Source organism: Zootoca vivipara, chromosome 9 (assembly GCF_965207765.1).
Source record: "Zootoca vivipara chromosome 9, rZooViv2.hap1.1, whole genome shotgun sequence".
NCBI lineage: Eukaryota > Metazoa > Chordata > Lepidosauria > Squamata > Lacertidae > Zootoca > Zootoca vivipara.
In genome coordinates this window covers 4,498,720-4,524,508 of record NC_142592.1, presented here as the reverse complement: position 1 = coordinate 4,524,508, position 25,789 = coordinate 4,498,720, and the positions used below count along the sequence as shown (strand labels likewise).

At 44.1% G+C, this 25,789-nt stretch overlaps 1 protein-coding gene across 1 annotated transcript; it reads right to left on the bottom strand.

Moving 5' to 3' along the window:
* Positions 1-6,250: 6,250 nt before the first annotated feature.
* LOC148684526 (uncharacterized) lies at positions 6,251-8,163 on the bottom strand. Its single transcript, XM_088651852.1, has one exon. It carries the CDS (start codon positions 7,385-7,387, stop codon positions 6,251-6,253), a length of 1,137 nt encoding a protein of 378 aa, XP_088507978.1. The 5' UTR covers positions 7,388-8,163.
* Positions 8,164-25,789: the final 17,626 nt, after the last annotated feature.

Below are 25,789 nucleotides of genomic sequence, written 5' to 3'. Positions count from 1 at the left end.
TATTAACATTCAGGAGGAATTTAAAAACATTCCTGTTCACCCAGGTATTTGATGACTGAAAGATCCTGTTCCTGGCATCCTTGAATAATATTAGCTATGAGAGGTGACTTAAAAATTTTTTTAAAAAAATGTTTTTACTTTTGGATTATGTTGTTTTACTGTTTTGCTCATCGCTGCCCCATGCTCGTTTGGGAGAGGGCAGGATAGAATTTTAATAAATGAATTAAATGGTTAGCAGGAAATCCCACTGATGTCAATGAGATTTGCAATTTGACGCATATTTTTATGTTGGAAGGAAAGGTTGCATCCCACAGAGGCATTAGATTTGGAGTGGCTTGAATGTAGAAATCAGATTCTGCAAGTTGTGCCCAGATGTCCATTTTAGACATGCCCTATGTTTGTGCACTTTCAGCACCTCATCAGAAATAATAACAATAATAATAATTTTTTATTTATATCCCGCCCTCCCCAGCCAAGACCAGGCTCAGGGCGGCTAACACCAAATATAAATACAGTAAAAACATACAAACAAAAAACAAACAAACTTGATTAAAATATAAGTTAGAATACAGTTTAAAATGCATCTTACTACCTCAGTGCAGCAAGGCAGCCCATACAACAGCATAAGCATCTGTCAGCTTCAAGCCTTTGTGGCTTGATGGGCCAAGATTTGTTAAGAGTGCAAGAAAAGCTGAAACGCTTGAGATGCTTAAGCCAATAAGCAGTATTTTTCATGAAATTGAATATTAATATGCACTCAAGACTTGAGAACCACTGAAGAAGCCCGGAAACCATTGTGGGAGTGAGCTATCTGCTAACCCCAACCAAGTTGGGTGTGAATAGCCAGGGCGAAACAGATTGAAAACGCCGGCACCCTGTCTGCCTACATCTTTTACCCACAGCTTCAACAACATCCGCCTGCAATTCTACCAGCATTCTTTGATAACATCAAACTTACTTCCGTTGGCATCTGCATGAACTGATCTGAAGGAAATTAAAAGACTGAATTAAATACTATAAAATTTAATTGAAGAGGACATTTAGACTAAGTCAAAAAATTGAAAAGGTCATCAGAATCAGATACCAACAGTTTTGGTAGTTTGTAAGTCCCAGTGGCTTTTGCATTAAGTTTTGCATTTTAATGTATAGATTTATTTGAAGACTATTGTGTCTTGCCCACGTGTTGCATGCTTTATTATATCACTAGAATGTCATATCAGCTGGCAGCAGCTGCCCAATGTATCAAACTCTGAACTTTCTGCAAGCAAAGGACGTGCTTTACCATCCAGCTTTGGCCCCTCCAACTTTTTTAAAAAAGAGTCTATTGTTTGAGTTTGACTTAAGACGACTCCTCTTTGCTGCCCTTGGGAATCTGCTCAGAATCCTGGGTTGCAAAACCTCTTCATGGCCAGGGTCTGGCAAGACGATTTGTACAGTTCCAGCTGTGAGTTTGCATTGATGGAAATGTTAAGCCTTGACCTCAATTTCTTTTTATCTTCATCCCTTTTTAAAACATTAGGTTGATTAGACTGGGTTTTATCCAGGTGTGCTTGGCCGGACAATTGTATAAGACTGTTTAGAAGTGCTCTTTGATAATGAAAAACAGTCAGATCCATCAGAAAGAGAGCAGGAGCAAAGCATTGTTTGCCTATAGAGATGCCTGCCAGTAGAGACGCTCAAGGTCGTTCCTATAAATAGGACATCTTTTTCCCTGCACAATCCTGTGCACACGGTCTGAAAAATTGATTATTATGGCATGCAACAGGAAGCTTTCTTTGGTCAACTCTCACGGAATTAGCAATGATGTCAGATCCATAACAGATGTGGGCGAGGGCATCAGAACATGACTGTTTATTTTCTTTGCTACAATCATGCACAAAAATAGAACGAGATAAGATATCGGGCAGCTCTCTGTTTTGATGCATTTAGCAGAGTGAATAGATGTTAGCATGAAAGCAAACTGGAGAAGGACTATTTTAGGCATTTTACCAGAAAACATTTTTTGCTCATAAAAAAACTGATCCATCAACTGAGAGCTGTACATGCAGATGGGTCTCCCCTATGTGCATCGCTTGATGAATTGGGCATCTTTATCCTGCGCGTTTGAGTGAAGTTGTAGGTGATCTGCTCTGTATTCCCTCTGAATGGGAGGCAAGATGCGCACATCACTTTCTTTGATCTGGAACAGGACCTGAATTGGGTGAATGCTCCAAAGAGAGCCCACTTCAAGTTTTACAGTTTTAAACTCATGGAGGGGGGAGTAGGGCTGCATGCACCACCCCGCCCTCAGTTTTAGGTTTAACCTTTTGAATTTCCATTTCATTCTTCTGCCTAGATGCCAGTGCTAAACTGATTGCTATATGTCTGAGAGATCAGCCAGATGATGAGCTAACTCCATTGAATAGTGTTGTGCTTGAGAAAATGTTGGGTGTACCAGCCATGACATTACATCTGTCAGATCTCTTCAGCCATGTCAGTCATCACTTGAAGTTGCAGTTATCAGGTGATGAGTATGCAGCTGTGGAACTAGAGGGACTGACTGTTAAAGCGCTCTAGTAGTCTAGTATTCCCAGACTGGTTTAACAAACAATCCTTCACAGAGAATTCTGGGAGCTGTAGTTCTGTAAAGGGAATAGGTGTCTCCTAACAACTCTCAGTGCCCTTAACAAACTACAGCTCCCAGAATTCTGTGGACTGTTTAAAAATGGTATCATAGAGCTTTAAATGGTATGAATGTAGCCTTTTACTCATTTTCAACCATCCTCTGTTAACCCTATTTTCTTCTCCACTTCTATCAGCATTTTCACACTTTTCTTCCTGCACTGCTCCAGGTCTCTTGGAACATCTCCTTTTAAAACTCTCCCATTACTTTCTTCCTCCACTGCAGAATGCTCCCTCCCTCCCTCCCTCGTGTTCTTTTTCTTGAAACCATGACTGTCATCTCTTGCTAACTCCACAAACTTGGATTACTGACCCAACCATCTTTCTGAAGCCAGATTTCCCAGTCACTCCATTTTATAGCCCTCCTTGTTCCACCACAGGTCTCTCTGTCTCCATATCTGTTATATCCCTTTCCTCTTCCTTCCACATCTCTCTGCATCCCCGTACTCTCTCAGCCATTCCTCTTTCTTTCCTTCTGCCAGATCTTTCTCTGCCTCCATCTCTCTGTAACCCAGTTCTATCCATTTCCCTACTCTGCATCACACAATACTTTCTCTTCTGTCTGTACCACCACAGGCCCTTCTGCAGCTCCACCTCTGTTACTTACCGTGTTTTTACTTTGTCCCTCATCTCCCCGCTGTTCCCTTTTCTTCCTCCAGCCTGTAGCTTGGTTCTGCTTCTGTCCAACACTTCATTATCCCAATACTTCATCACGAACTGCAGCAGGAACATTATACGGGCCATGAATTCCCCCAGCAACTCACACTGATGAAGGGGCATGAGCTTTACCATGCATATCTGATCCAGAGAGGAGTGCAAATGCAGAAATCCTTTCATTTATAGTTCCATTTTGGATGGACTTGAGCAGTCTCTGCATATTTCCAGAAAGGCCTGCAAACAATGGGTGTTTTTCACCCAAAGAACTACCAATCTAGAAGTACTTGCAATCAACCAATGGACATTATGTTGTTCCACCGAAGGGCCTTTCTGAGTCCTGTTTTGTCACTGGTGGAAGATCCACCAACATCATTTAGAAGTCTGCATAGGACACTAGAGGCTGAAAAGGACCCCTCCCTGAGGCTGCCCTCCAACCCCTCTTTCCTGGTAGTAAGCCCCATTGAATTCAACAGAGCTTTGGATTCAATAGCAGTTACTTCTCAGTAGACATGGTTAGGGTTGCACTGTAGAATACTAACTTAGACCTGCAGACAATTCATTGTAAGAATTCAGCCAAAATTATCATCAACTGCTATGACACAAAGTGAGCCTTAATGTTAATTATTTCTGCCCTCTAGCAATGCAGAAGCACCTGAATTCTTCATATAAAAACTAAAAACCCAGTTGCCAAATATCCAGCCAAATGCTGCACAGCATTTAAGTACATAGGCAGACACAGAGGTTCAAGTCCATGAATGCAACAGATAAAAATAGGTTTATTATTAGCTCAGTTGGTTAGAGCGTGGTGCTGATAATGGCAAGGTTGCAAGTTCAATCCCTGTATGGAACAGCTGCATATTCCTGCATTGCAGGGGGTTGGAGTAGATTATTCACATGGTCCCTTCCAACTCTACAATTCTATAATTCTGTGTCCTCCATCTAGCTTGCTGCCCTGTTTACCTGGTCTGTCTTGCATTGTTGCTGGACCATTAACTCTGACATTATAGCCTTAAAAGTAACAGTGCGAAAACTCGATGCGTAAGAAACAAGGGCAAAGTCAAACCTATCATATTAATGTGTCCAAATCACACCTCTAATTATCCTTCCTAGATGGCTCATACTACTTTAGTCATGTCTAAAAGCACTGCTATAGCGTAGAAAGCAGCTGCTGGAGGTTCTTGGCAGGAATCCATCATTTTGCCACCTCTCTCTATTTTAACATAATTCATACATAACTACTACTACTACTACTACTACTACTATTATTATTATTATTATTTAAAAGGATGGATTTTTGTGATTACCTTCATTTCAGTATTCTGAAGGAGTCTCATCAATGAAACTGCTGCACACAATTGATGGATGAACAGAAAGTCTTTGCTCAGCAAGAGTCTTAGGATTTAATTATACTGTTGGCAGTGTTTTATGCTTTTAGGCTGCTGATTAAGATTCATGTCTTGTTTCTTTTCATTCCCAGCACCTAAGATAGTTGTGCACCTTTAAATTTCTGTTAGCCGTTTTGAAAACAACAAATCCCTCTGTCTTTTGTTTGCTTGCTGTGAGGAACACACTCATCCATGTTTGAGTTAAAGGGGGAAGTGGATAACCTTGACATGCATTACAATTTCATTGGAGTTCAAATTTTAAATCAAGGCACAGAAAGAAAGAAAAAAACAATTTATTTTTTACAAATTGTACTTTTCCTTTGTAAAAGCTGCTTTCAAACTGGCCAGCTTAACATCTCATTCAAATTCTGTGGCCTGGTTCTGCCATTTTTAAAGGCAGGCTGGCAAGAGTCTTCATATATATACAATATATATGAATGACTTTCCCATACACCACACATGCACATAACATCACAGACGATGTTAGCATTCCACATGAATGCCCAATCACACAGATGCTTAATTTCATCAAAAATGGAAGGGAGATTGCATTGAAGAAGGGAAGAAGGTGAACCTGATCTTCCACCATTCAAGGACTGTAAATATTTGATCTGCTCCTCCAGGAATAGGGTGCCAGTGGCTTCAATTAGGAGCTGCTTTCTTGGTGCAACAAGTTTCCTGCCCATTAATGTTTGGACATTGATCAAACTAACAGATCAGGACTAATGGCATGTTAATAATTAAGGGGAGAATGCATCTGTTTCTCCAGACTAATCATCTCTTGACAGCCGGTGCACAAGAATAAATTAGAGTCGATCTCAATTTCTATAGAAAAGGAATATTCCAAAGCAGCAGCGGATTCTCTGATTCATAAAGTTGCTGGCCTCTTATGATTCAATTGTTGATTAGCACTAGCAAGAAAGCCAGTTATTCTGCATGTTATTCCATGGAAATTGATAAAGACCAAATGACTCCCCCCCCCACCAACACGTGTTCCCATTACTGTAAAATGTGTTATTAAATAAATGCAAGGAGTGAGTTCCCAGGAATTGCAAGCCCCCTGGTGATGAATCAACCATATATTAAATAAATGCAAGGAGTGAAACACCATTTTCAGAACCAAGGTGTCTGTGATTTAAAATCGCTTTTGAGTCTAGAGGTCTCCAAAACACCCCCCAATAAATCACACTTCACACAGAAATGTAAGTTTGAGGTTTTTGGCATAATTTTGGCCACAACTTTATTTAAAATACTTTATTTAAAATACAAAATGTGAGTGGTTGCTTAGGAAATGAAAGAGCTGATAAAAAAAAATGTAAATCTATGAGTAGAAACAGGAAAGATATCCAGAAGAGGAGGAAGCTATTGGGAACAAGGACACAAATGCTAGAAGACACATAAAAGAGGCCTCCATGTGACTCCCTGCAACAGGGAACAGTAAACTATCAGATCCAGGTCCACGCAGATCTCTACACCCACCCACCCACCCACAGCCCAATGGAGTGTGTGTGGGGGGGGGAGCGATCTGCGTGGATCTGGATCTGATGCTATTCCATGTTGCAGGGAGTCACATGTATAATAGTATGTTTTGGAACTACAGGTGGGCTTGGAGATGCACAGCTTTCCTCTATATCCACGACACAGGATACGTTTCGAATGTCAAGATCTTGTAGATGGCTTTCCGGTATATCCACGATGCAGGATTCATTTTGAATATCAAGATCTTCTGACTGGCTTTCCGGTATATCCACGATGCAGGATTTGTTTTGAGTGTCAAGATCTGCCTGGCTTTCCTGGATATCCACTATGCAGGATTGGTTTTGAGTGTCAAGATCTTCTGCCTGGCTTTCCTGTATCTCAACTGCGGAGGATTTCTCTTTAATTACCAGATCCAGATGAGAACCACACTTTGAACAAGTAGTTACCGAATTTTTTTTGCTTTTTACTGAATTTTTTGGGGTAATCACCGCTGCAATTTCTATTCGATATGGATCTGTTGTGGTGGTCCTGATGCAAAATCTCTCCATCCCAACCAATGCTGCACTCAGCAGCTGGAAACCCGCAGCGATACAGCCTATATAAATAGAAGGTCCAATATGCTGCTCGCTGGGAATTGGAGGCAATTCAAAAGTTTTTGGGAAGTCAATTTTCCCATTCTGCAATACAGAAGACATGTTCCATGTCACAGAAATCAGGACAAGGATCCCTGCAGGTATGTTCAGGAACGCTCCAAGCCTTAAAAAGGTTAAGAGGAAATCATCGTGTTTTCCGGGCTCAAACACATTGCACAAGGCAAATGATATTAATACTAGGGCGGCTGAACTCATAATGGAAGCTAATGGCATTAAGTCCTGAGCAATAAAAATTTCCCTTGGGAGGGTTGGATATCGCTCAGTGAGACCTTCACAATGCCAAAAAGAGTTGCCGTCGTCAGAAGGGTTTCTCCAAAAACAGACATTCCAGATTCCAATCCAGACGTTTCCAGAGCCGTTCTCTCCACGCCACTCTCTCCAGTTGACACTGGCTGTGGTTGCAATGCACAGAATGCAGGCCAAAATACTCATCAAGAACCCACAGAACTGGAGGCAAGAAACTACGCTCAGCAATCTCCCCACCAGGGAGCCTTCTCTCACCCGCAGGGGGGGTTTGGAGAATAGAGGACCCAGGGAGACTTTGGCAGACATCCTGGAAACAAAAGAGAAGACAACATACAGTGAGGGAGGGAATAACAAGCATGCCTAGTCATTGAAGGACATCCTCCCTCCTGGCCAGAAAGAAGCAGCAAAAGAAAGAGTTCCCCTGCTCTCTCCCACCCCCTGGTTAGGTATAGACATCTGATCCAGAGAAGCCGACACACATACTTCCTTCCAGCACACTGCTCCTGATTGAATATACTGTTGCATTGTTCCTGTGAAAATGGCCCTAACCACAGCAACCTGTTGTGGATGGGAATCTGCTCATGATTTCACTGTTTTGCTATCTGCTACTGCAGCTATCCTTTCCCACAGAGCAGAAACACACCTGATGGCATAGTGAGGAATGTTTAATCCCTACACTTACGTGAAATGCGTTCCTCAGCTAGAGTCTGGCGGGCCAGGAATAGAGCAGGTATTTGCTAGGTGCTCCTGAGCCTCAAAAAGACTCAGCTGCTGGCCACTGGGCTGACGTTCACCTGAGCAGCCGGCCACAGCAGCAACTGCTCTGCAGAATTCTTAGGTCAGTTACAGTCCAGTTAGAATCCTGACAGCAAGACAAATCATAACTCCAGGGTACTGGTCATTTGGAACAGCAGGAAAGTGGGAAATGGGAGGGAACTCAGTTCCCTTCTTTCCGAATGCAGAGTGTCTATTCCAGGACACTGTGCAGTTCAAACACGTTCTTCCTGAAGTCAGATTCAGAGCAGTTCCAGGAGTAAAAATGGTGATTGGTGTATCTCAGTACAGATTTGCTTGATGGTCCTGCATGCATTTCAAAAAGGATCTCCATTTACAAGAGAGGCTAATAGCATTAGGCCCTGAACGATCAGAATTTCATTGGCAAAATTATTGAAGACTCCTTACAAACCTCTCATTCTTCTTGGCTATCACAACTTGTTTGGACATTATTGTAAGGGACAAGATCTTAGCTCTTTTTCTTTGCACTGGGACCACATGAATTTTTTGCGATGGGACCCCGTCAGTCACACCAATACAGGCAACACCATTTTCAGTACCAAGGTGTCCGTGATTTTAAATCGATTTTGCGTGTAGAGGTCTCCAAAACACCCCCCCCCAATAAATCACCCTTCACACAGAAATTTAAGTTTGAGGTTTTTGGCATAATTTTGGCCACAACTTTATTTCAAATACAAAATGTGAGTGGTTGCTTAGGCATTGGTTACGACTATCTGACATCCGCCCGCCTGCGGAAGTCAGGGCGAGGAATAGAAATTGAGGAGAGAATGGAGACGGGGGTCAGAGACTCTCTTCTCCTCAACTGCTCCCAGGGGCTCTTCCGTGGCCCTAGCCCCTTGTAGGGGGTACGGACGAAAGCATGGCGAGCCCCTGAATTCCTTTAACGGAATTCCCCGCACAGCAGCAGCAGCATTGTAGGGTCAGGCACGGCCAACCATTTACCCTTCAGCAACCATTGGAGGGGCCGGCACAGCCAATCCTGGCCCCTCCACCAACCAATTTATTAACCAATGCCTAACCGTAATTAATGGATAATGGATGACTCCCATTATCTATAGATTAAGCCTTTATTTCCTGGTGTCTTTCTCTTCCCAATTGTATCCTGTCATATTGAATAGAGTAAACTCATGTCAAAGTTTGGCTGCAATTCAAGCATTGCATTAAATGCCAGAGCATGACTTCTGTTGCTTCTCTAAATGTCCATAATCATTTACCCCACGTAATTTTGAGACTGTGTTATTCAAAGGAGTTTTTACAATCATATTTCCTTCTTGTGGGATTAATGTTACTAATTATAGTTGGATACCTCCCCTTTTCATGCTCAGGGTTGTTCCAGCCCCAGACAGGGCTCTGTGTTGAATGTTTGCTCTGACTTCCCTCTCCTGAAACAGCCCATTCCTAATTAAAAGGTGACTCTTTCCAGTTGAGCTGCTGTTAACGTTTTGCTCCAGTTGCCCCACTCAAACAAGACAAACTAGCCATTTGTCACGAGTCGTTCCTTATTAAGCTCTTGGTTTTTGTGCCCTCATCTTGTATTCTAGTCAGCCTTGGCTTTAGCTATTTCAGAAGTCTCAGAATAGCATCTCTTAAAGTCAGAGCATATTTAGACCCAAGCCATTTTTAATGTGTCATTCTACGTGGCCAATCTCCCAGCAGCTTCCTTGTAGCCAGGGTTTCTTTTAATAGGTCAAAGCGGAGATGCAGAATAAATGTGGCTATAATAATGTTCCAGGCGATGAAAATAATGGCCTCTCCGAATTGGATGCCTCTCCCCCCCCCCCCACAGAACAATCTGGGGAAATGTTATAAAAATGCACCCACTTTCCCAAAGCCTTCCCTGGCCAGAGCAGCTTCCCAGTGCTTCCTCTAAGCCAGGGGTTCCCAACAAAATTTTCTCGAGGACCCCTCATCGAGCCGCTATTGTGACAAGGACCCCCATTAATTCCTAATCCTAAAATTAAAAAGTGAGAGCCAAATTAAGAGTCTTTTTATATTTTATATTTATACGTTTTTTACAGTTACAACAGAGTACTCCATCAGTATACAGTTTGTTTTAATTTTCAGTTCTTAATGAGATGAGTTAAATCTGTCCTTTGAGTCCATTATTTCTGAAATATTAGGTTCCAAACTTGAAACTTTCACTCTGAAATCCGACTGCATGTCAAGCCGATTCCTATATTTGTTTTTCATGAAACACATGGAAGAAAATGCTTGCTTTGTTTACAAACACTACTGTTTTGCAAAGAGGCAGCGCATGTCAGGGAGGAGGGAGGGGAATGTAGAAGACAGGGTACCTGCGCAGTAGCGCACAAATGAAGCCGATGCGCGCAAAGCATCTTGGGGAGGTGAGCGTTAGTAGAATGCACACGCTGCCTCTTTGCAAAACAGACTCTGCGCTAGACTCTGCTCATGCAGGAAGCGGCCAAAACAAAAAATCTGTTATCATACGAAATATATTTAATATATTTTTTATTCTAATAGCATCTTGCGGACCCCTCTGGCATAGCTTGCGGACCCCTGGGGGTCCCCGGACCACCTGTTGGGAACCACTGCTCTAAGCAAAGAGGAGGCAAATGGGCAGAGTGCATCTCAGTCCCCCTTCTCCTTTCAGAAAGTTCTTCTATGAGCATCCAAAGCAGAGGTGGTGTAACAGCCTCAGCATGTTTCCCACCCCAACACCCTCCCCAGACCCCAAGGGGTGGTCTTATGTACTGAGCTTTAATCCTAGAACAGTAGGCAGGTAGGATCCTAGAATGCAACGACCTGATTGGCCGACAAGAGCAGGCCAATCAGGCCCCAGGAGGAAGTGACTCAGCCAATCACATGGGACCCATTATGTAAATAATGTATATAAATGTATATATAATGTATATTTATATACATATAAATACATATAAATAATGTATATCATGACTGCTCCTATGAGCTGAAATAATGAACATGAAATCACTACTCGACTCTGAGTATATTTCAGGTGGCAAAAGATTCCTGCATTGTAGGGGGAATGGGAATGGCAGCATATGGAAGACCCAGTTCTAGCCAAGCCTGGGAGCCATTCTCTAATGAGCCACTGGGACAACTCACATGCTTAATGCATAGCTGCCAGTCTGCCGTTTTCCCCGGGAAATCCCCGTTTTTCCAGCTGTTCCTAGCTGAAAAATGGATTTTTTTTGTTTTTCCCCGGTTTATTCTGGCGCGGCGGCCATTTTGGAACTGGGCGGAGCATGCTCAGAAGCGACTTTTGCTGCTGCTCTGCCCAGTTCCAAAATGGCTGCAGTGCGACTTCTGGCGCGGTGGGCATTTTAGAACTGGGCAAAGCAGCGTCAAAAGTCACTTCTGAGCATGCTCCGCCCAGTTCCAAAATGGCGGCAGCACTACTTCCGGTCTGCTATTTCTGGCCCGGTCCCTTATTTCTCTGACAGCAACTTGGCAGGTATGGCTTAATGTTTGGTAGGTGCTGAGCCAAGGCTTTAGGCTCAGAAGGCCAATCATTTCCTCTCTCCTTTCTCCTTCAGTGAGCCTAGGCCATGAGTAGCTGACATGTCACGCTCCAGATGTTGGGGCTGCAACTTCCATCCTTCCTAGCAATACTGGCTGGGGCTGATGGGAATGGGAGTCTACAACATCTGGAGGGCATGGCTTTGGCTGCCCATGGCTTAGGCATGAAATCTAGCAACAGGTAAGTAAAGTCTCTCAAAACGGAGGCAGGTGCTACACATTACCCCAGCAATTATGAGTACAGGTAGGTAGCCGTGTTGGTCTGAGTCGAAGCAAAATAAGAAAATTCCTTAGTAGCACCTTAAAGACCAACTAAGTTTATATTTTGGTATGAGCTTTCGTGTGCATGCATTCTTCAGTGTATCTGAAGAAGTGTGCATGCACACGAAAGCTCATACCAAAATATAAACTTAGTTGGTCTTTAAGGTGCTACTAAGGAATTTTCTTATTTTGCTCCAGCAATTATGAGTTACACAAATCATGTTTGCCAGGGCAACAATATACCGTATTTTTCCGTGTATAAGACTAGGTTTTTTCCGAAAAAAATAATGTCGCAAATTTGGGGGTGTCTTATACACAGATACATCTCCCCCATTTTCTTAAATTGGAGCCGCCCCCAAATAGGGGGCTTCTTATACAAGGGGGCATCTTATAGATGAAAAATGCGGCACTTATAAATAAATGCTGGAATTGAGTGGGGCCATAGTGAGAGAGCATCTGCACAGAGAATCAGCGGGTGTGAGGTATAGGTGATTTCGGTAACATCTGATTGGCCTTGTGGGAAATATGATGCTAGACTAAGTAGGCCTGCAGAACTCTCCTTAAACAGTGGTACCTCGACTTATGGAGGCGATCCGTTCTGCGGTGCTCTTTGTAAGTCGAAACCTTTGGATGTCTAAGCGTCCATTTTGCGCATGCGTGAAACGCGAATTTGCGCTTCTGCACATGCGCCGCCCGCCACTTCTGCGCAGGTGTAGAACGCGCGTGCAGTGAAAAGACTTCCGGGTTTGCCGACTTCGTAAGTCGAAACCTTCGGAAGTTGAGGCATTCGGATGTCGAGGTACCACTGTATTCTCAATTTTTCACCATGTACTCTGTTTCTCTCCCACACAGGCTTCCCCCATAACCAGTCTTATTCCTAGTCTTGGGGTTTGGCTGTGGGAGAAATGAAACACATTCTGCACTGCAGCTGCTTTCCCAAACTCACGTTAGTGCTAGAAGGCAAACATTCCTCATAAAGTGTGGTTCCGGCCTAAAGCTTCCCTCACATTTTTGCTAGTTAATAAATGCTATTATCCTGTCCACCACCACCACCCGCCCCCGTTCCGTGTCTTTTCCAGGAAAGCTTTTTCTGCAAAGAAAAGGCTGGCTGTTTGCCTTCGACAAAGCCAGAAGAAAATGGAGGAGGGGGAGAGAGAAGAGATGACAAAGCAAGAGCTTTTAAGAAGAAAAATAGCTACAGCGAGCAATTCCATATGTGTGCGCTGCATTTGCAAATTGTTTCAGGTTTCCAAATTATGCTTAGATTGGATCATATTTCAAATCAAACATGCAAAATAACATCTTGTGTGTGTACCTGCGAGACTATCAGTACAATGTATAAATGCTCTTATGGGGTAAAGCTAGTGTTGTTGTTGTTGTTACACACACACACACACACACACGTTATATAAATAGAATCCTGAAAGACAACGAGGAAACGCCTGCAGAAACACTCATCCTCAAATGTCAACATGCAATGGAAAAAGTGAAGTCATTTTGAAAGTCAGATGCCCAGGTCATACAGTGAAGGCCCTGAAAAGGAAACTCAAAGGCCAAAGTTCAAATCGTGATGGGAAGAAAAAGATTTATGGAAGGAGAGAATTTGAAAACTGCCGTCTTGAGTATAGCAATGGGTAAACTTCTATTGATTCAATTTGGCATTGGATTTGGCAAATTTCCCCCTCCCTCAAAAACCCCCCACAAAAACCCACAAGTCATTAGCACCTATCTCCTTTTATATTTTGAAACCTGTTGTACTTCTGCTGATACTAGAAGCATGAAAGGGTTTGTTCCCACCCTTTGTGATCCTCCCCAATTTACAAATTTATGGACGCTGCGCGCTTTCCTTCCTCTTTACCTGGCAGTGCAGGTAACCAGACTGGAGGCCTCCCTCCTTGATACTTTGATTACAGTGGTACCTTGGGTTACAAACGCTTCAGGTTACAGACTCCGCTAACCCAGAAATAGTACCTTGGGTTAAGAACTTTGCTTCAGGATGAGAACGGAAATCGTGCAGCGGCATGGCAGTGGGAAGCCCCATTAGCTAAAGTGGTGCTTCAGGTTAAGAACAGTTTCAGGTTAAGAACGGACCTCCAGGATGAATTAAGTTCTTAACCAGAGGTACCACTCAAAGGCAGAATTCAAGGTACAGTAGTAGGTGCTCTGGAGCATGCAATTTCCAGTGCACCTGATGTCTATATTTAAGGACTCAGGCACCTTAACTACATTTCCTGGGCAGTGCTGAAGCCACCATATTATCTGGGCAGTCTGTTTAATGCAGAGCTTCAGAAGGACATGGGGGGGGGGGGGAATGCCACTACTGTATCTTCCCAGCATTACAGGCTAGCTAGAGACTTGTTTGTATTCCGAGCTAGTATTTTGACTATCTGTGTCAGCACTAGTATACATCTACATATTTTACAATTGTGATTTTAAAAAAACCGTTTCTGCAAGTTGCTTTGCCATAAAAAAAAAAAGTTTAAAAAGATGGCTCTGTTTGGGAAAGGCTTATTTCCAGAGTATTATATGCTCTCGTAAACTATGCCCCGTGATATACTGTGAGCCCTTTCTGTTTATTAGATCTACACAAAATCTCATACTTCAAAATGGCAACAGTAAACTTTATGGAGATGATTAAATTGCATCTAATTCCACCAAACCGTTTTAAACCAGCCTTCACCCTTGGCTGACAGTGCTCTAAAATATTTATATGGGCCAGGATTTATACCTTAACTGCATGCAAGTACAAAACCAGCTTAGTTTAGGGGATGAGTTATTTAGGAAATAGGTCCTTTAATCCCCCAAAGAACACCAAAACCAGCAGCCTGTCATGAATAGCTGTCACTACTCCACTGCTTAGACCTCATATCTTAAAAAAGGATCCATTAACTGCCAAGGTTAGGGTCCCTCATGCAAGGATCCTCAAGCTCTTTTTTCAATCTTGATAAACTTAAGGTTGTTCAAAAGCCTGCGGACATGCAGTTCAACAGGTATACTTGTTCTCTTGATTCTGCGTCCCCATGAAAAGACGCTCAGTGTTAGACTTTACCAGGGGTCAGCAACCTTTTTCAGCCGTGGGCCGGTCCACCGTCCCTCAGACCATGTGGTGGGCCAGACTATATTTTGGGGTGGGGGTGGGGGATGAACGAATTCCTATGCCCCACAAATAACCCAGAGATGCATTTTAAATAAAAGGACACATTCTACTCATGTAAAAACACGCTGATTCCTGGACCATCCGCGGGCCGGATTGAGAAGGTGATTGGGCCGCATCCAGCCCACGGGCCTTAGGTTGCCTACCCCTGGTCTTTACAGTGTCATAGGACTCCGTCATGAATGCAAGGCCAGGTCTATTCAAAATAGCGCACTCTGTCATTTTCATAAACTGTGAAAGTGTCTCCTGTGGTTTGAATATTCACGGCCCTCACAATAACTCAGACATTGAGGGAGGTGTGAAATGGGCCATCACAGACGCAACGCGACAGGCAAAACATTTCCGCATCACCTCAAACACAATGCCTTACAATGTTGTCGGTTCATGTATTCAGCTGACTGACATCAATCCTACAATTACCAAGGTGGCTCCTTCCAATTGTGTGCAGGAAGGAGAGGGATCAGGCTCGCCCCGTTCCCACATTTGTAAGCTCTGAAAGACCCTCTGTTTAGGCAGCTGGTCTTGTGGAGAGAGGGCTCTCTCCATCTGAGAAGGAACTCTGCTTTTGCCAACTGCATAGTTTTAAGAGCTCTCAATACTAAATGCAAGGAAATCAGGGTACGCCACACACACCAAACACACACACACATGTCCATACAGGGCTAGATAAAAAAAAATATTAAGGGATGTGCATGCAACATGTGAAGAACTCAACAACTTCTTTCTTTTCTTCTCTGTGAAATTGTGAAAGATGCTTTTCTTAGTGCATGGATTTTTATTTGAAAATTCTCAAGAAACGCAGCATCATTGAAGTGACAGGCTTTATTCCTTTGCATACAGCAAACTGACTTGGTTTATAACCTCTCACCTTTCTTTCTTTTTACTAAAGCAGACAACTCTGTTGATTTCTGTAAAGGTGACAGCACTGTCTAAAACAGGAAGATTGCAGAAAAGGATATACAGTACCAGGCTGTGTAGCAAGAAGTACTGACCTGATATGTCGAAATCGCTCACAAATTCCTGCTGTTAGGCAAAGAACTTGCAAGATTTGGGGTGTCATGGAAAGGCAGAAAGTAGTTCTTTATTTAATACAGGGTTGTTTTTCGTTTTTCCCTGCCTGTGCAGGAGAGAAATGATGGTGGGAATTATCTGCCTCGAGAGTCAAAATGACTTCACCAGCCTTGAGTACAGTGGTACCTCGGTTTAGGAACACAATTGGTTCCGGAAGTCTGTTCATAAACTGAAGTGTTCATAAACTGAAGAGAACTTTCCCATTGAAAGTAATGGAAAGTGGATTAATCCGTTCCAGACGGTCCACGGAGTACTTAAACTGAAGCGTTCATAAACTGAAGCGAACTTTCCCATTGAAAGTAATGGAAAGTGGATTAATCCGTTCCAGACGGTCCACGGAGTACTTAAACTGAAGCGTTCATAAACTGAAGCGAACTTTCTCATTGAAAGTAATGGAAAGTGGATTAATCCGTTCCAGATGGGTCCGCGGCGTTCATAAACCGAAAATTCATAAACCGAGGTGTTCATAAACCGAGGTTCCACTGTACTAAGATTGGAGAAAGCATTTGCTGCTCTGGTTTGGGCTACAAAGTGTCTTGGACTGACTTTGCACCATGCAGTTAAAGCATTATCATCATCATCATCATCATCATCATCATCATACTTTAAAAAGTCATGAGTTCCTTCACTGGCAGCTGTAGTTTGTTACAGGTGCTGAGAGTGGCTAGAAGACTCCTGGTTCCTTCACAGAGCTACAGTTCTCAGAGTGCTTTAACAAATACCACTTCACAGAGAATTCTGGGAATTGTAGTTCTCTGAGGAGATAATAATAATAATAATAATAATAATAATAATAATAATAATAATAATAAATTATTCATACCCCGCCCTCCCCAGCAAGAGCCGGGCTCAGGGGGGCTGACATCAACAAGATCACAACAAAACGTAAAAAAAGAAAAACAATAGATTAAAATGCGGATTAAAATACAATCCAGATTTTCATTTTTTAAAAAAAATGCAGCCTCATTTTAAAATGGCCCAAATCAAAACCATAAGGAAGGGAAAACATAGTGGTCAGGCTGAGTCCAGCCCAAAGGCCAGGCGGAACAGCTCCGTCTTGCAGGCCCTGGGGAAAGATGTCAAATCCCGCAGGGCCCTGGTCTCCTGTGAGAGAGCGTTCCACCAATACTGAAAAGGCCCTGTCCCTAGTTGAGGCCAATCTAGCCACCTTATGACTCAGGATCTCCAAAATATTGTTATTTGTGGACCTTAAGGTCCTCCGCGGGGCATACTAGGAGAGGCGGTCCCGTAGGTACGAGGGTCCGAAGAATAATTAGAATAATAGAATCATAGAACTGTAGATTTAGTGATGTATGGAGTGAGAGCTGGACCATAAAGAAGGCTGATTGCTGAAGAATTGATGCTTTTGAATTATGGTGCTGGAGGAGACTCTTGAGAGTCCCATGGACTGCAAGAAGATCAAAAGCAGTTACTTAAAGCGAGCATGGAGCCAGTGGCGGAGCTTCATGCTCTGGCACCTGGTAGTGGTGGTGGAGGGGAGGCGGGGGCGTGGCTGGCGTGCACCTGGGGGCGTGTTGCACATCCTGGGGGCGTGGCACCCAGCGCAGGGTGTGGCAGCCGCGATGGCACCCCACTGGGATCTCGCTGCTGGGGGCAGTGCGCTCCCCTGCCCCCCTCTCCCTCCGCCAGTGCATGGAACCCTCCAGATGATGCTGGACTCCATCTCCAATCGGTTCCCTGCAGCATGGCCAATGGCCAGGCATTAGGGCAGCTGTAATCTTGCAATAACGGGACGTGGTTGACGCTGCAGGTTAAACCACAGAGCCTAGGGCTTGCCAATCAGAAGGTCAGCGGTTTGAATCCCCGTGACGGGGTGAGCTCCCGTTGCTCAGTCCCAGCTCCTGCCAACCTAGCAGTTCGAAAGCACAAAGTGCAAGTAGATAAATAGGTACCGCTCCAGCGGGAAGGTAAACGCCGTTTCCGTGTGCTGCTCTGGTTCGCCAGAAACAGCTTAGTCATGCTGGCCACATGACCCAGAAGCTGTACGCCGGTTCCCTCGGCCAGTAAAGCAAGATGAGCACTGCAACCCCAGAGTTGGTCACGACTGGACCTAGCGGTCAGGTGTCCCTTTACCTTTAATCTTGCAATATCCAGAGGGCCGCATGTTCCTCATCCCAGATTTAAGGCATCACATTGTCTATGTTTCTCCTAAAGAGCTTTCTCTTTCCAAATGAAGGATTTTAAACAATTCTGAATCTGACAGCCTCCCTTGTAACCCATCTGTAGGCAATTAGTTTGCTCTTCAGAACACATTTCCTCATTCTTGAATAGTTGGCATTATAGAATCAGTATTGCTCGGAATGGAAATGATGCATAATCTTTATTATCATGGGTGGTGCGCTTCTGGCACTCTGAAGACAATCATGCTCTGGGGATAATGTGTACAAAATGTTCAGGGGTACTCTTATTTTCCTACTCATATTGAAATACTACCCCTTAATGAGGGCAAACTTAGATTCACAAAATGTTCAGGGGTATGCATCCCCTCCGTGTCCCCCCCCCCAGAAAAAAGCACTGTTTATATGTGTGTTTTACAACTTAAAAACAACTAGCAATCCATCTGCTTTCTTTCTGACAATGTTTTCTGTTCCTTGGAAAAACACCTTAGTCATTTTATCAAGAAATTAAAACAAGCATATCAAAGTTCCAATTATATTTTTTTTAAAAATAAAGCCCAAACCCTTTATAGTTCCTTTGACACTGCTATGTTCTATTTGTAGTGCAGTTGTGGAAGTTAAGAAGTGCTGTGCTCAAATTTCTAGAAAGTTCCAATCAGTGGCTCAATCAAATTGTAAATGTGAGTGACAGGAGCCTCATGGCCACCTGAGCCAAGTGTGGGTAAATAACACTCAGGACAGGTGTGGGTGAACACAGGCCACTTTTTATTGGCTACAGTGGTACCTCGAGTTACAAATGCCTCAGGTTACAAATGCTTCAGGTTACAAACTCCGCTAACCTGGAAGAGTTACCTCGAGTTGAGAACTTTGCCCCAGGATGAGAACGAAAAATCATGTGCCGGTGGTGCAGCAGCAGCAAAAGGCTCCATTAGTGAAAGCACGCCTAAGGTTAAGAACAGTTTCAGGTTAAGAACGGACCTCCAGAACAAATTCAATTCGTAACTAGAGGTACCACTGTACAGTGAAGAAAGAAGGGTTGGCATGGCACTGGGTCAGAATCTGTTAGACTTCTGATCTGAAACCCTATGGGGAACGCCATAGGAGTGGACCAGCCTAGAAGGACCCAGCGTGGTACATGTCATGTGACTAGAGTCTGCCTGGTAACCCAAAATGAGTGGCATCAGGTCCAGCCCATGGGAGCTCAAGTCTGGAAGTAGGGCACCTGCTCAAAACCCCTTGTGAGGACACCCCTTATGTTTTGATCCTAGGTAAAGGTAAAGGGGCCCCTGACCATCAGGTCCAGTCGTGTCTGACTCTGGGGTTGCGGCGCTCATCTCGCTCTATAGGTCATGTGGCCAGCATGACAAAGCTGCTTCTGGCGAACCAGAACAGCGCACGGAAATGCTGTTTACCTTCCCGCCGGAGCGGTCCCTATTTATCTACTTGCACTTTGAGGTGCTTTCGAACTGCTAGGTGGGCAGGAGCTGGGACCGAGCAACGGGAGCTCACCCCGATGCAGGGATTCGAATCGCCGACCTTCTGATCAGCAAGCCCTAGACTCTGTGGTTTCAGGGCCGGCTCTGGGTGGCGCAGGGCGCCGGCCTGGTAGGGGAGAGCCGCGTGAAAACCATGCTACGCGCTGTGCCCGCCCACCAGCCGCGGCAAGAAACGGAGCGGGGCTTGAGCGCCAGAGCGATCTCTGCACCATGGCGCCCGGGCGCCCGGCGTGCTTGAGATGGCCCTGTGTGGTTTAACCCACAGCGCCACCTGGGTCCCTATGTTTTGATCCTACCTAATGCCATTTCCTTCGAAGTTGAGACAAATGGATATGCAGAATGCTGTGTGGCTCTGGAATAGGGCAGCCATGCATTCCGCTTTACAGAGGACACTCCTGTGTTTGAAAAAGTCCTCTATTTTAAGGGCTGTCTGGTCTAAATCTGGTTTAAAATGGCAAATCTTCAGATGGCTTTAGAAGAGGATTAGACCAGGCATCCCCAAACTTCGGCCCTCCATATGTTTTGGACTACAATTCCAATCATCCCTAACCACTGGTCCTATTAGCTAGGGATCATGGGAGTTGTAGGCCAAAACATCTGGAGGGCCGCAGTTTGGGGGTGCCTGGATTAGACCAATAAGGCTGTCCATGGCTCCTCGCCATGCACTGTGTTCCATCTCTACTGGCAGAGGTTATGAAGCCTCATTGCTGGGAATCACAGCTGCTCCTATTTTCCTACATGTTCTGGAGAGGCCTTCTCTGAGCCTGGGCAGTTCTACTGCGTTTATGATGGATATTCTAGCGACGGAACATTCCAGTCACTCGAATGCTGCAGAGATGGAATAATTTACATTATCCCTATCACAGGCTGATTGGGTGGGGGCAAAACTTTGGCAGTAAATCACAGAGAGCTGCACCAGGCTGCTTATTTTCCGGGGGAGTCCAGTGGTCTCCCAGGAGCCATTCATTGATGAAATCATTTCTCACTGCACATTAGCTGTTCCCTCTTAGCACACAGCTTGGGCATTAATCTCCTGTGTGTTTAGGTCTCTGTCTAGATTTGCAGTTTCTAATTTCTTTCATGGTCAAACTTCATTGATGTAGGCAGCCAGGAGGATGACTAAAGCATGCTGATAATGAAAAGTTCCGATAAACAAGATTGATTAAACTGCAATCTTCCATGTAAAACGAAGACAACATTGTAGCTGGTTTCTCGGAGTTTTGAGTAACTGGTGATATTCATGGTAATAAGTTGCAGTTCAGCAACTTCTCTTTCCAGTCTATTTCTGAAATTCTTTTGTAATAAGACAGCTACTTTGAGATCTTGTATAGAATGTCCTGGGAGATTGAAGTGTTCTCCTACTGGTTTCTCTCTCTTGTGATTCCTGATGCTTTTTTACGGCTGTTTTGTTGCACATCACCTTGAAATGATTGTGTAAGGTAAAGGGACCCTTGACCATTAGGTTTTGGCGCTCGCCTCGCGTTATTGGCCGAGGGAGCCGGCGTACAGCTTCCAGGTCATGTGGCAAGCATGACAAAGCCGCTTCTGGCGAACCAGAGCAGCACACGGAAACGCCGTTTACCTTCCCATTTATCTACTTGAACTTTGATGTTCTTTCGAACTGCTAGGTGGGCAGGAGCTGGGACCGAGCAACGGGAGCTCACCCTGTCACAGCGATTCAAACCACCGACCTTCTGATCGGCAACCCTAGGCTCTGTGGTTTAACCCACAGCACCACCCGCGTCCTGGAAATGATTGTGTAGAAGGTGATTAATTAATTAATTAATTAATTGATAATAATAGTAATGGTCCTGGCACTCAAAACTCTCAAAATTTACTGCAACAGCATTTTTGAAGTGCAGGACTCTAACCCTTTTCTTAGTTCTACGGTAAAAAAGAGCCATCACCTGCAATTCTCAGGGGAAATTATTGGATGAGAGAATCATAGAATCTTAGAGCTGGAATGTACCCAAAGGTCATCTAGTCCAATCCCCCGCAATGCAGAAATCTCGACTAAAGCATCCATGACAGACGACCATCCAACCTCTGCTTGAAAACCCCCAAGGAAAGGGAGTCTACCACCTCTCAAGTATCTGTAGAGGACAAAATATACTTGAAACACTCAAGTGTAAAAAACATCCTTTGTATGCTATGAAAATATTTTCCAGCAATGCTTTTTTAAAGCCCTAATTGGTTCTCATTAAGGCTAAGAAGTGTAACCAAACATGTGCCTCTTACAGGCACTTTTAATACACCCTGTTTGTTCATAGCAAGAACACTGACAATTCTCTGTAATTAGGTTGAACCATTTATAATTAGTGTATTCTGTCTGAAGACCTCCTGGCATGTACTTATAAAATCTATCATGGAATTTAAAAAAAGAAAGAAAGCTGAATCATAAGATGCCTTAATTAAATGGGATGCAGAGGGAGATTGAGAGAGAGAGATTTAAATGAAATTCAGCCATGAATGACACAGGCCAAATATAGCCTTTAGAAATGCTGTGGCCTGAAGAGAAAGGCATTTTCAAAATAACACCAAGGACATATTTTAAGTGCTAATGGGGGGGGGATTGTGATGACGAATATGTACAACTGATATATTTAAAGTATGGTTTCATTGCTGATGGCATATGTTAATAAACCTTGCTGTGTAATCTAATGATCACGTGAGCTCTGTTTCCAGGGGAATGCAGCTGTTTCTCATGGTTTGTTTTCAGCAGAATGACAGGGCGATGACTTGCATGCAGATCTTCGACTGAACATGCAGAGAGGGGGGGGTGTATGTGTGTATTTTGCAGGTGTGTGGAGTTGGCTTTGGGTCATAGAGGAGGAAGGAGGGAAACTCCTATTAGAACAGCAGTGAAGGGAAGGGATGGGCTTGTGAGAGAGCCCATGGGTGAGTGCATTAAAGGTCTTCTTCATCTTGGATTAAAATCTGAGCAAGAGAGCAGCTTCCAGGCCCATCACCCTCAAGTTCCTTTCTTGATCTTCCGACAGAAATGGAGCCAGTTGTATTCAAAATCTGTCAATCATCCTAACTTTCATGTGGGATTGGAAAACATCAGCCGGGGTGTCATTTTTCACAATTGCTGCAATGCTGCTCATCTCTATGTCATGAAAAAGTTTGGCTCCTGGTTTCTTCAGATGAAGAGCCTACTAAAGAGTCAAGAGCAGGCCAGGCTGGCTTCTTCCGGTCAGCTGGCAACCCTAAAGATAAATCTAGATCAGGCATCCCCCAAACTTCGTCTCTCCAGATGTTTTGGACTACAATTCCCATCATCCCTGACCACTGGTCCTGTTAGCTAGGGATCATGGGAGTTGTAGGCCAAAACATCTGGAGGGCAGTTTGGGGATGCCTGATCTAGATTAACCTGTGGAGAGACTCATTTCTAATACAGTGGTACCTCGGTTTATGAACACAATTGGTTCCGGAAGTCTGTTCATAAACTGAAGCGTTCATAAACTGAAGCGAACTTTTCCATTGAAAGTAATGGAAAGTGGATTAATCCGTTCCAGACGGGTCCGCGAAGTACTTAAACTGAAGCGTTCATAAACTGAAACATGGGTGTAATTGGTTCCGGAAGTCTGTTCATAAACTGAAGCGTTCATAAACTGAAGCGAACTTTCCCATTAAAAGTAATGGAAAGTGAATTAATCCGTTCCAGATGGGTCCGCGGCGTTCATAAACCGAAAATTCATAAACCGAGGTGTTCATAAACCGAGGTTCCACTGTACTCAATAAGAAGCCGACCCCTGTCATAACAAAGGAAGGAAGAATCTTGGCTTAAACCAAACTGCTTGTCCAATGATTATTGGTTTTGCCAGGCATTCTAACACAGTACTAGTCTCTACTTGCTAGATAATGACAGAAAAATGTGCTACCCTCTGCAGTGCAAACAGAGGAATCTTCAAAATATAAAATCAACTGGAGAGATGAACTCTGGGTGAGTAACAAAGATTACCTCACAGTAATAAACAAAACACACTCTGAAAGGTCTTCTTTACCCCGGCACAGCGATCAAGCCTCTTGTCAGAAATAGAAGAGGAAAGAAAGCAAAAGATGCATGCCAGGGTTACAAAAAGAATTTGCGGGGAGTGATCTCAATACAAGCAGTCACAATTCAAAAATTAGCAAACACATTTTTCCTGCACAGGCTTGAAGGAGCAGGGGGGGAGATCTCATAACAAACGACAGTTCCCATGGTCTTTTGTGGGAAGCCATGACTGTTAAAGTAGTACAGTGGTACCTCTACTTACAAATAGCTCTACTTGCAAACGGAGCGCCGTCCGCCATCTTGGATGCAGTTTAGATAGGATTTTTTCTACTTACGAATTTTTAGATAGGGTTTTAGATAGACTTACGAATTTTTTCTCCCACTGCATTCCTATGGGTTTCGACTTACAATTTTTTTTGACTTACAAATGTGCGTTCGGAACGCATTAAATTCGTAAGTAGAGGTACCACTGTATAAGCTTTAATGGCTGTTGGTATCCACCTGTCTTGAGAAGCAATGGAGTGGGCCTCTGTGGGTGAAGTCAAACAAGGGGGAAGCAGAAAGCTGCCATCTATACAAATAAACATGTTCCCTCACAAAGACCAGGGAACATTACACTTCGGTACCCATCCCCATAGCAATACAAAAGCAACTGCAAACTGCAAACCAAGGTGATGAATTGGGGAGGCCGTATCAGGGCCAATTGCTTGCTAATGCACCAAGTCTTCCAGGAGGACATGCAAATCAGATCTTCCTGACTGTGATGGGCCAGGTAAAGGGGCCAAGGAGGACAGGAGAGTGTTGGAGAAGGGATGCACTTTTGCATGGTCACAGCACACCTGTGGAAAGTGAGTAGGATTGTCCCTGTGGGTCATCCCTGGCAGGATCCACCAGGTCAATCCCACCTCTGCGATCCAAGTGTTTAGCACAGAGGTATCCCGTTGGTGGCCTCCACATATTTGTTGGACTACAGTTCCCATCTTCCTTGACCATGTTGGCTGGGACTGGTAGTCCAATAACATCTTTGAGGGTACCATTGCTGCCTATCTCTAGTTTAGCACAACACCTGAAATGGATGGCTATGCATGCACAGCTGAAAAGGAATAGGCTCTCCACATAATCAGGAGACATGATCTCCCTCAAACTCCTCCAGATCTCTGTCCCGCACCCTGCCGTTGAAAGTCCAACTATCATTTACCCGCTCTAAGGTCAGACAGTTAGAGTTCCTCATTTGCTCTGAACCACCTGCACCTTGCATTTATTTCCCTTATCTCAGTCAGCTGGGAGGAACAGAGAGAACTATGCAACAGTAAAAGGAAATCTAAATTGCACCTAGTGCTTAAGGCTCTGGGAGGAACATTAAGAAGAGAAATATCAGCAATTTCATAGGAAATATTACATCTAGTCCCACTTTTGTTCTCTGGGGAGAACTTCTAGCAGGGGTAGGGAACTGGATCCTGAAGAAGTGCTAGACCCAGAACTGGACCGCCCTCCATGGGGTGGCCTGGGTGCCCACACAGGGTCAAGGAGGGTGCTTGCAACTCCTGGAATCCTGAATGTATTTATTTTAATAACACCCAGGTGTGAAATTCAGCCTTAGGAGTTTTAAATATTGTTTGGAGACCTACTATGTTGTTGTTTAATGGACAGATTGAGGCTGTCCTCCATCCCTACCCTGTACATCACTCCATTATTGTTAAATGGATGAATAAAGCAATTTGTGAGAAGTTAGATCTGAAATGTACAGTCCTGTTTATCACCAGCAGGCATAGCCTACCACTGTCCCTTGTTGCTTTTCTTTGGCATCATGTAATGGTGTGTGCCTGTTGTCTTTGTCCATGGAGTTTTCTTGGCAGGGATATTGAAGTGGATTGCCAGTTCCTTCTCCAGGTGGATCACGTTTAGTCAAAACTCTCCACTATGACCTGTCCATCTTGGGTGGCCCTGCATGGCATAGCTCATAGCTTCTCTGAGTTATTTAAGCCCCTTCGCCACGACAAGGCATTGATCCATGAAGGTCCGTATAGTTAAAGCTATGGTTTTCCCAGTAGTGATGTATGGAAGTGAGAGCTGGACCATAAAGAAGGCTGATCGCCGAAGAATGGATGCTTTTGAATTATGGTGCTGGAGGAGACTCTTGAGAGTCCCATGGACTGCAAGAAGATCAAACCTATCCATTCTGAAGGAGATCAGCCCTGAGTGCTCACTGGAAGGACAGATCCTGAAGCTGAGGCTCCAGTACTTTGGCCACCTCATGAGAAGAGAAGACTCCCTGGAAAAGACCCTGATGTTGGGAAA

Bases quoted from the DNA above. Each gene is read 5' to 3' on its own strand.
- LOC148684526 (XM_088651852.1), bottom strand. From the start codon at position 7,387: ATGTCTGCCAAAGTCTCCCTGGGTCCTCTATTCTCCAAACCCCCCCTG.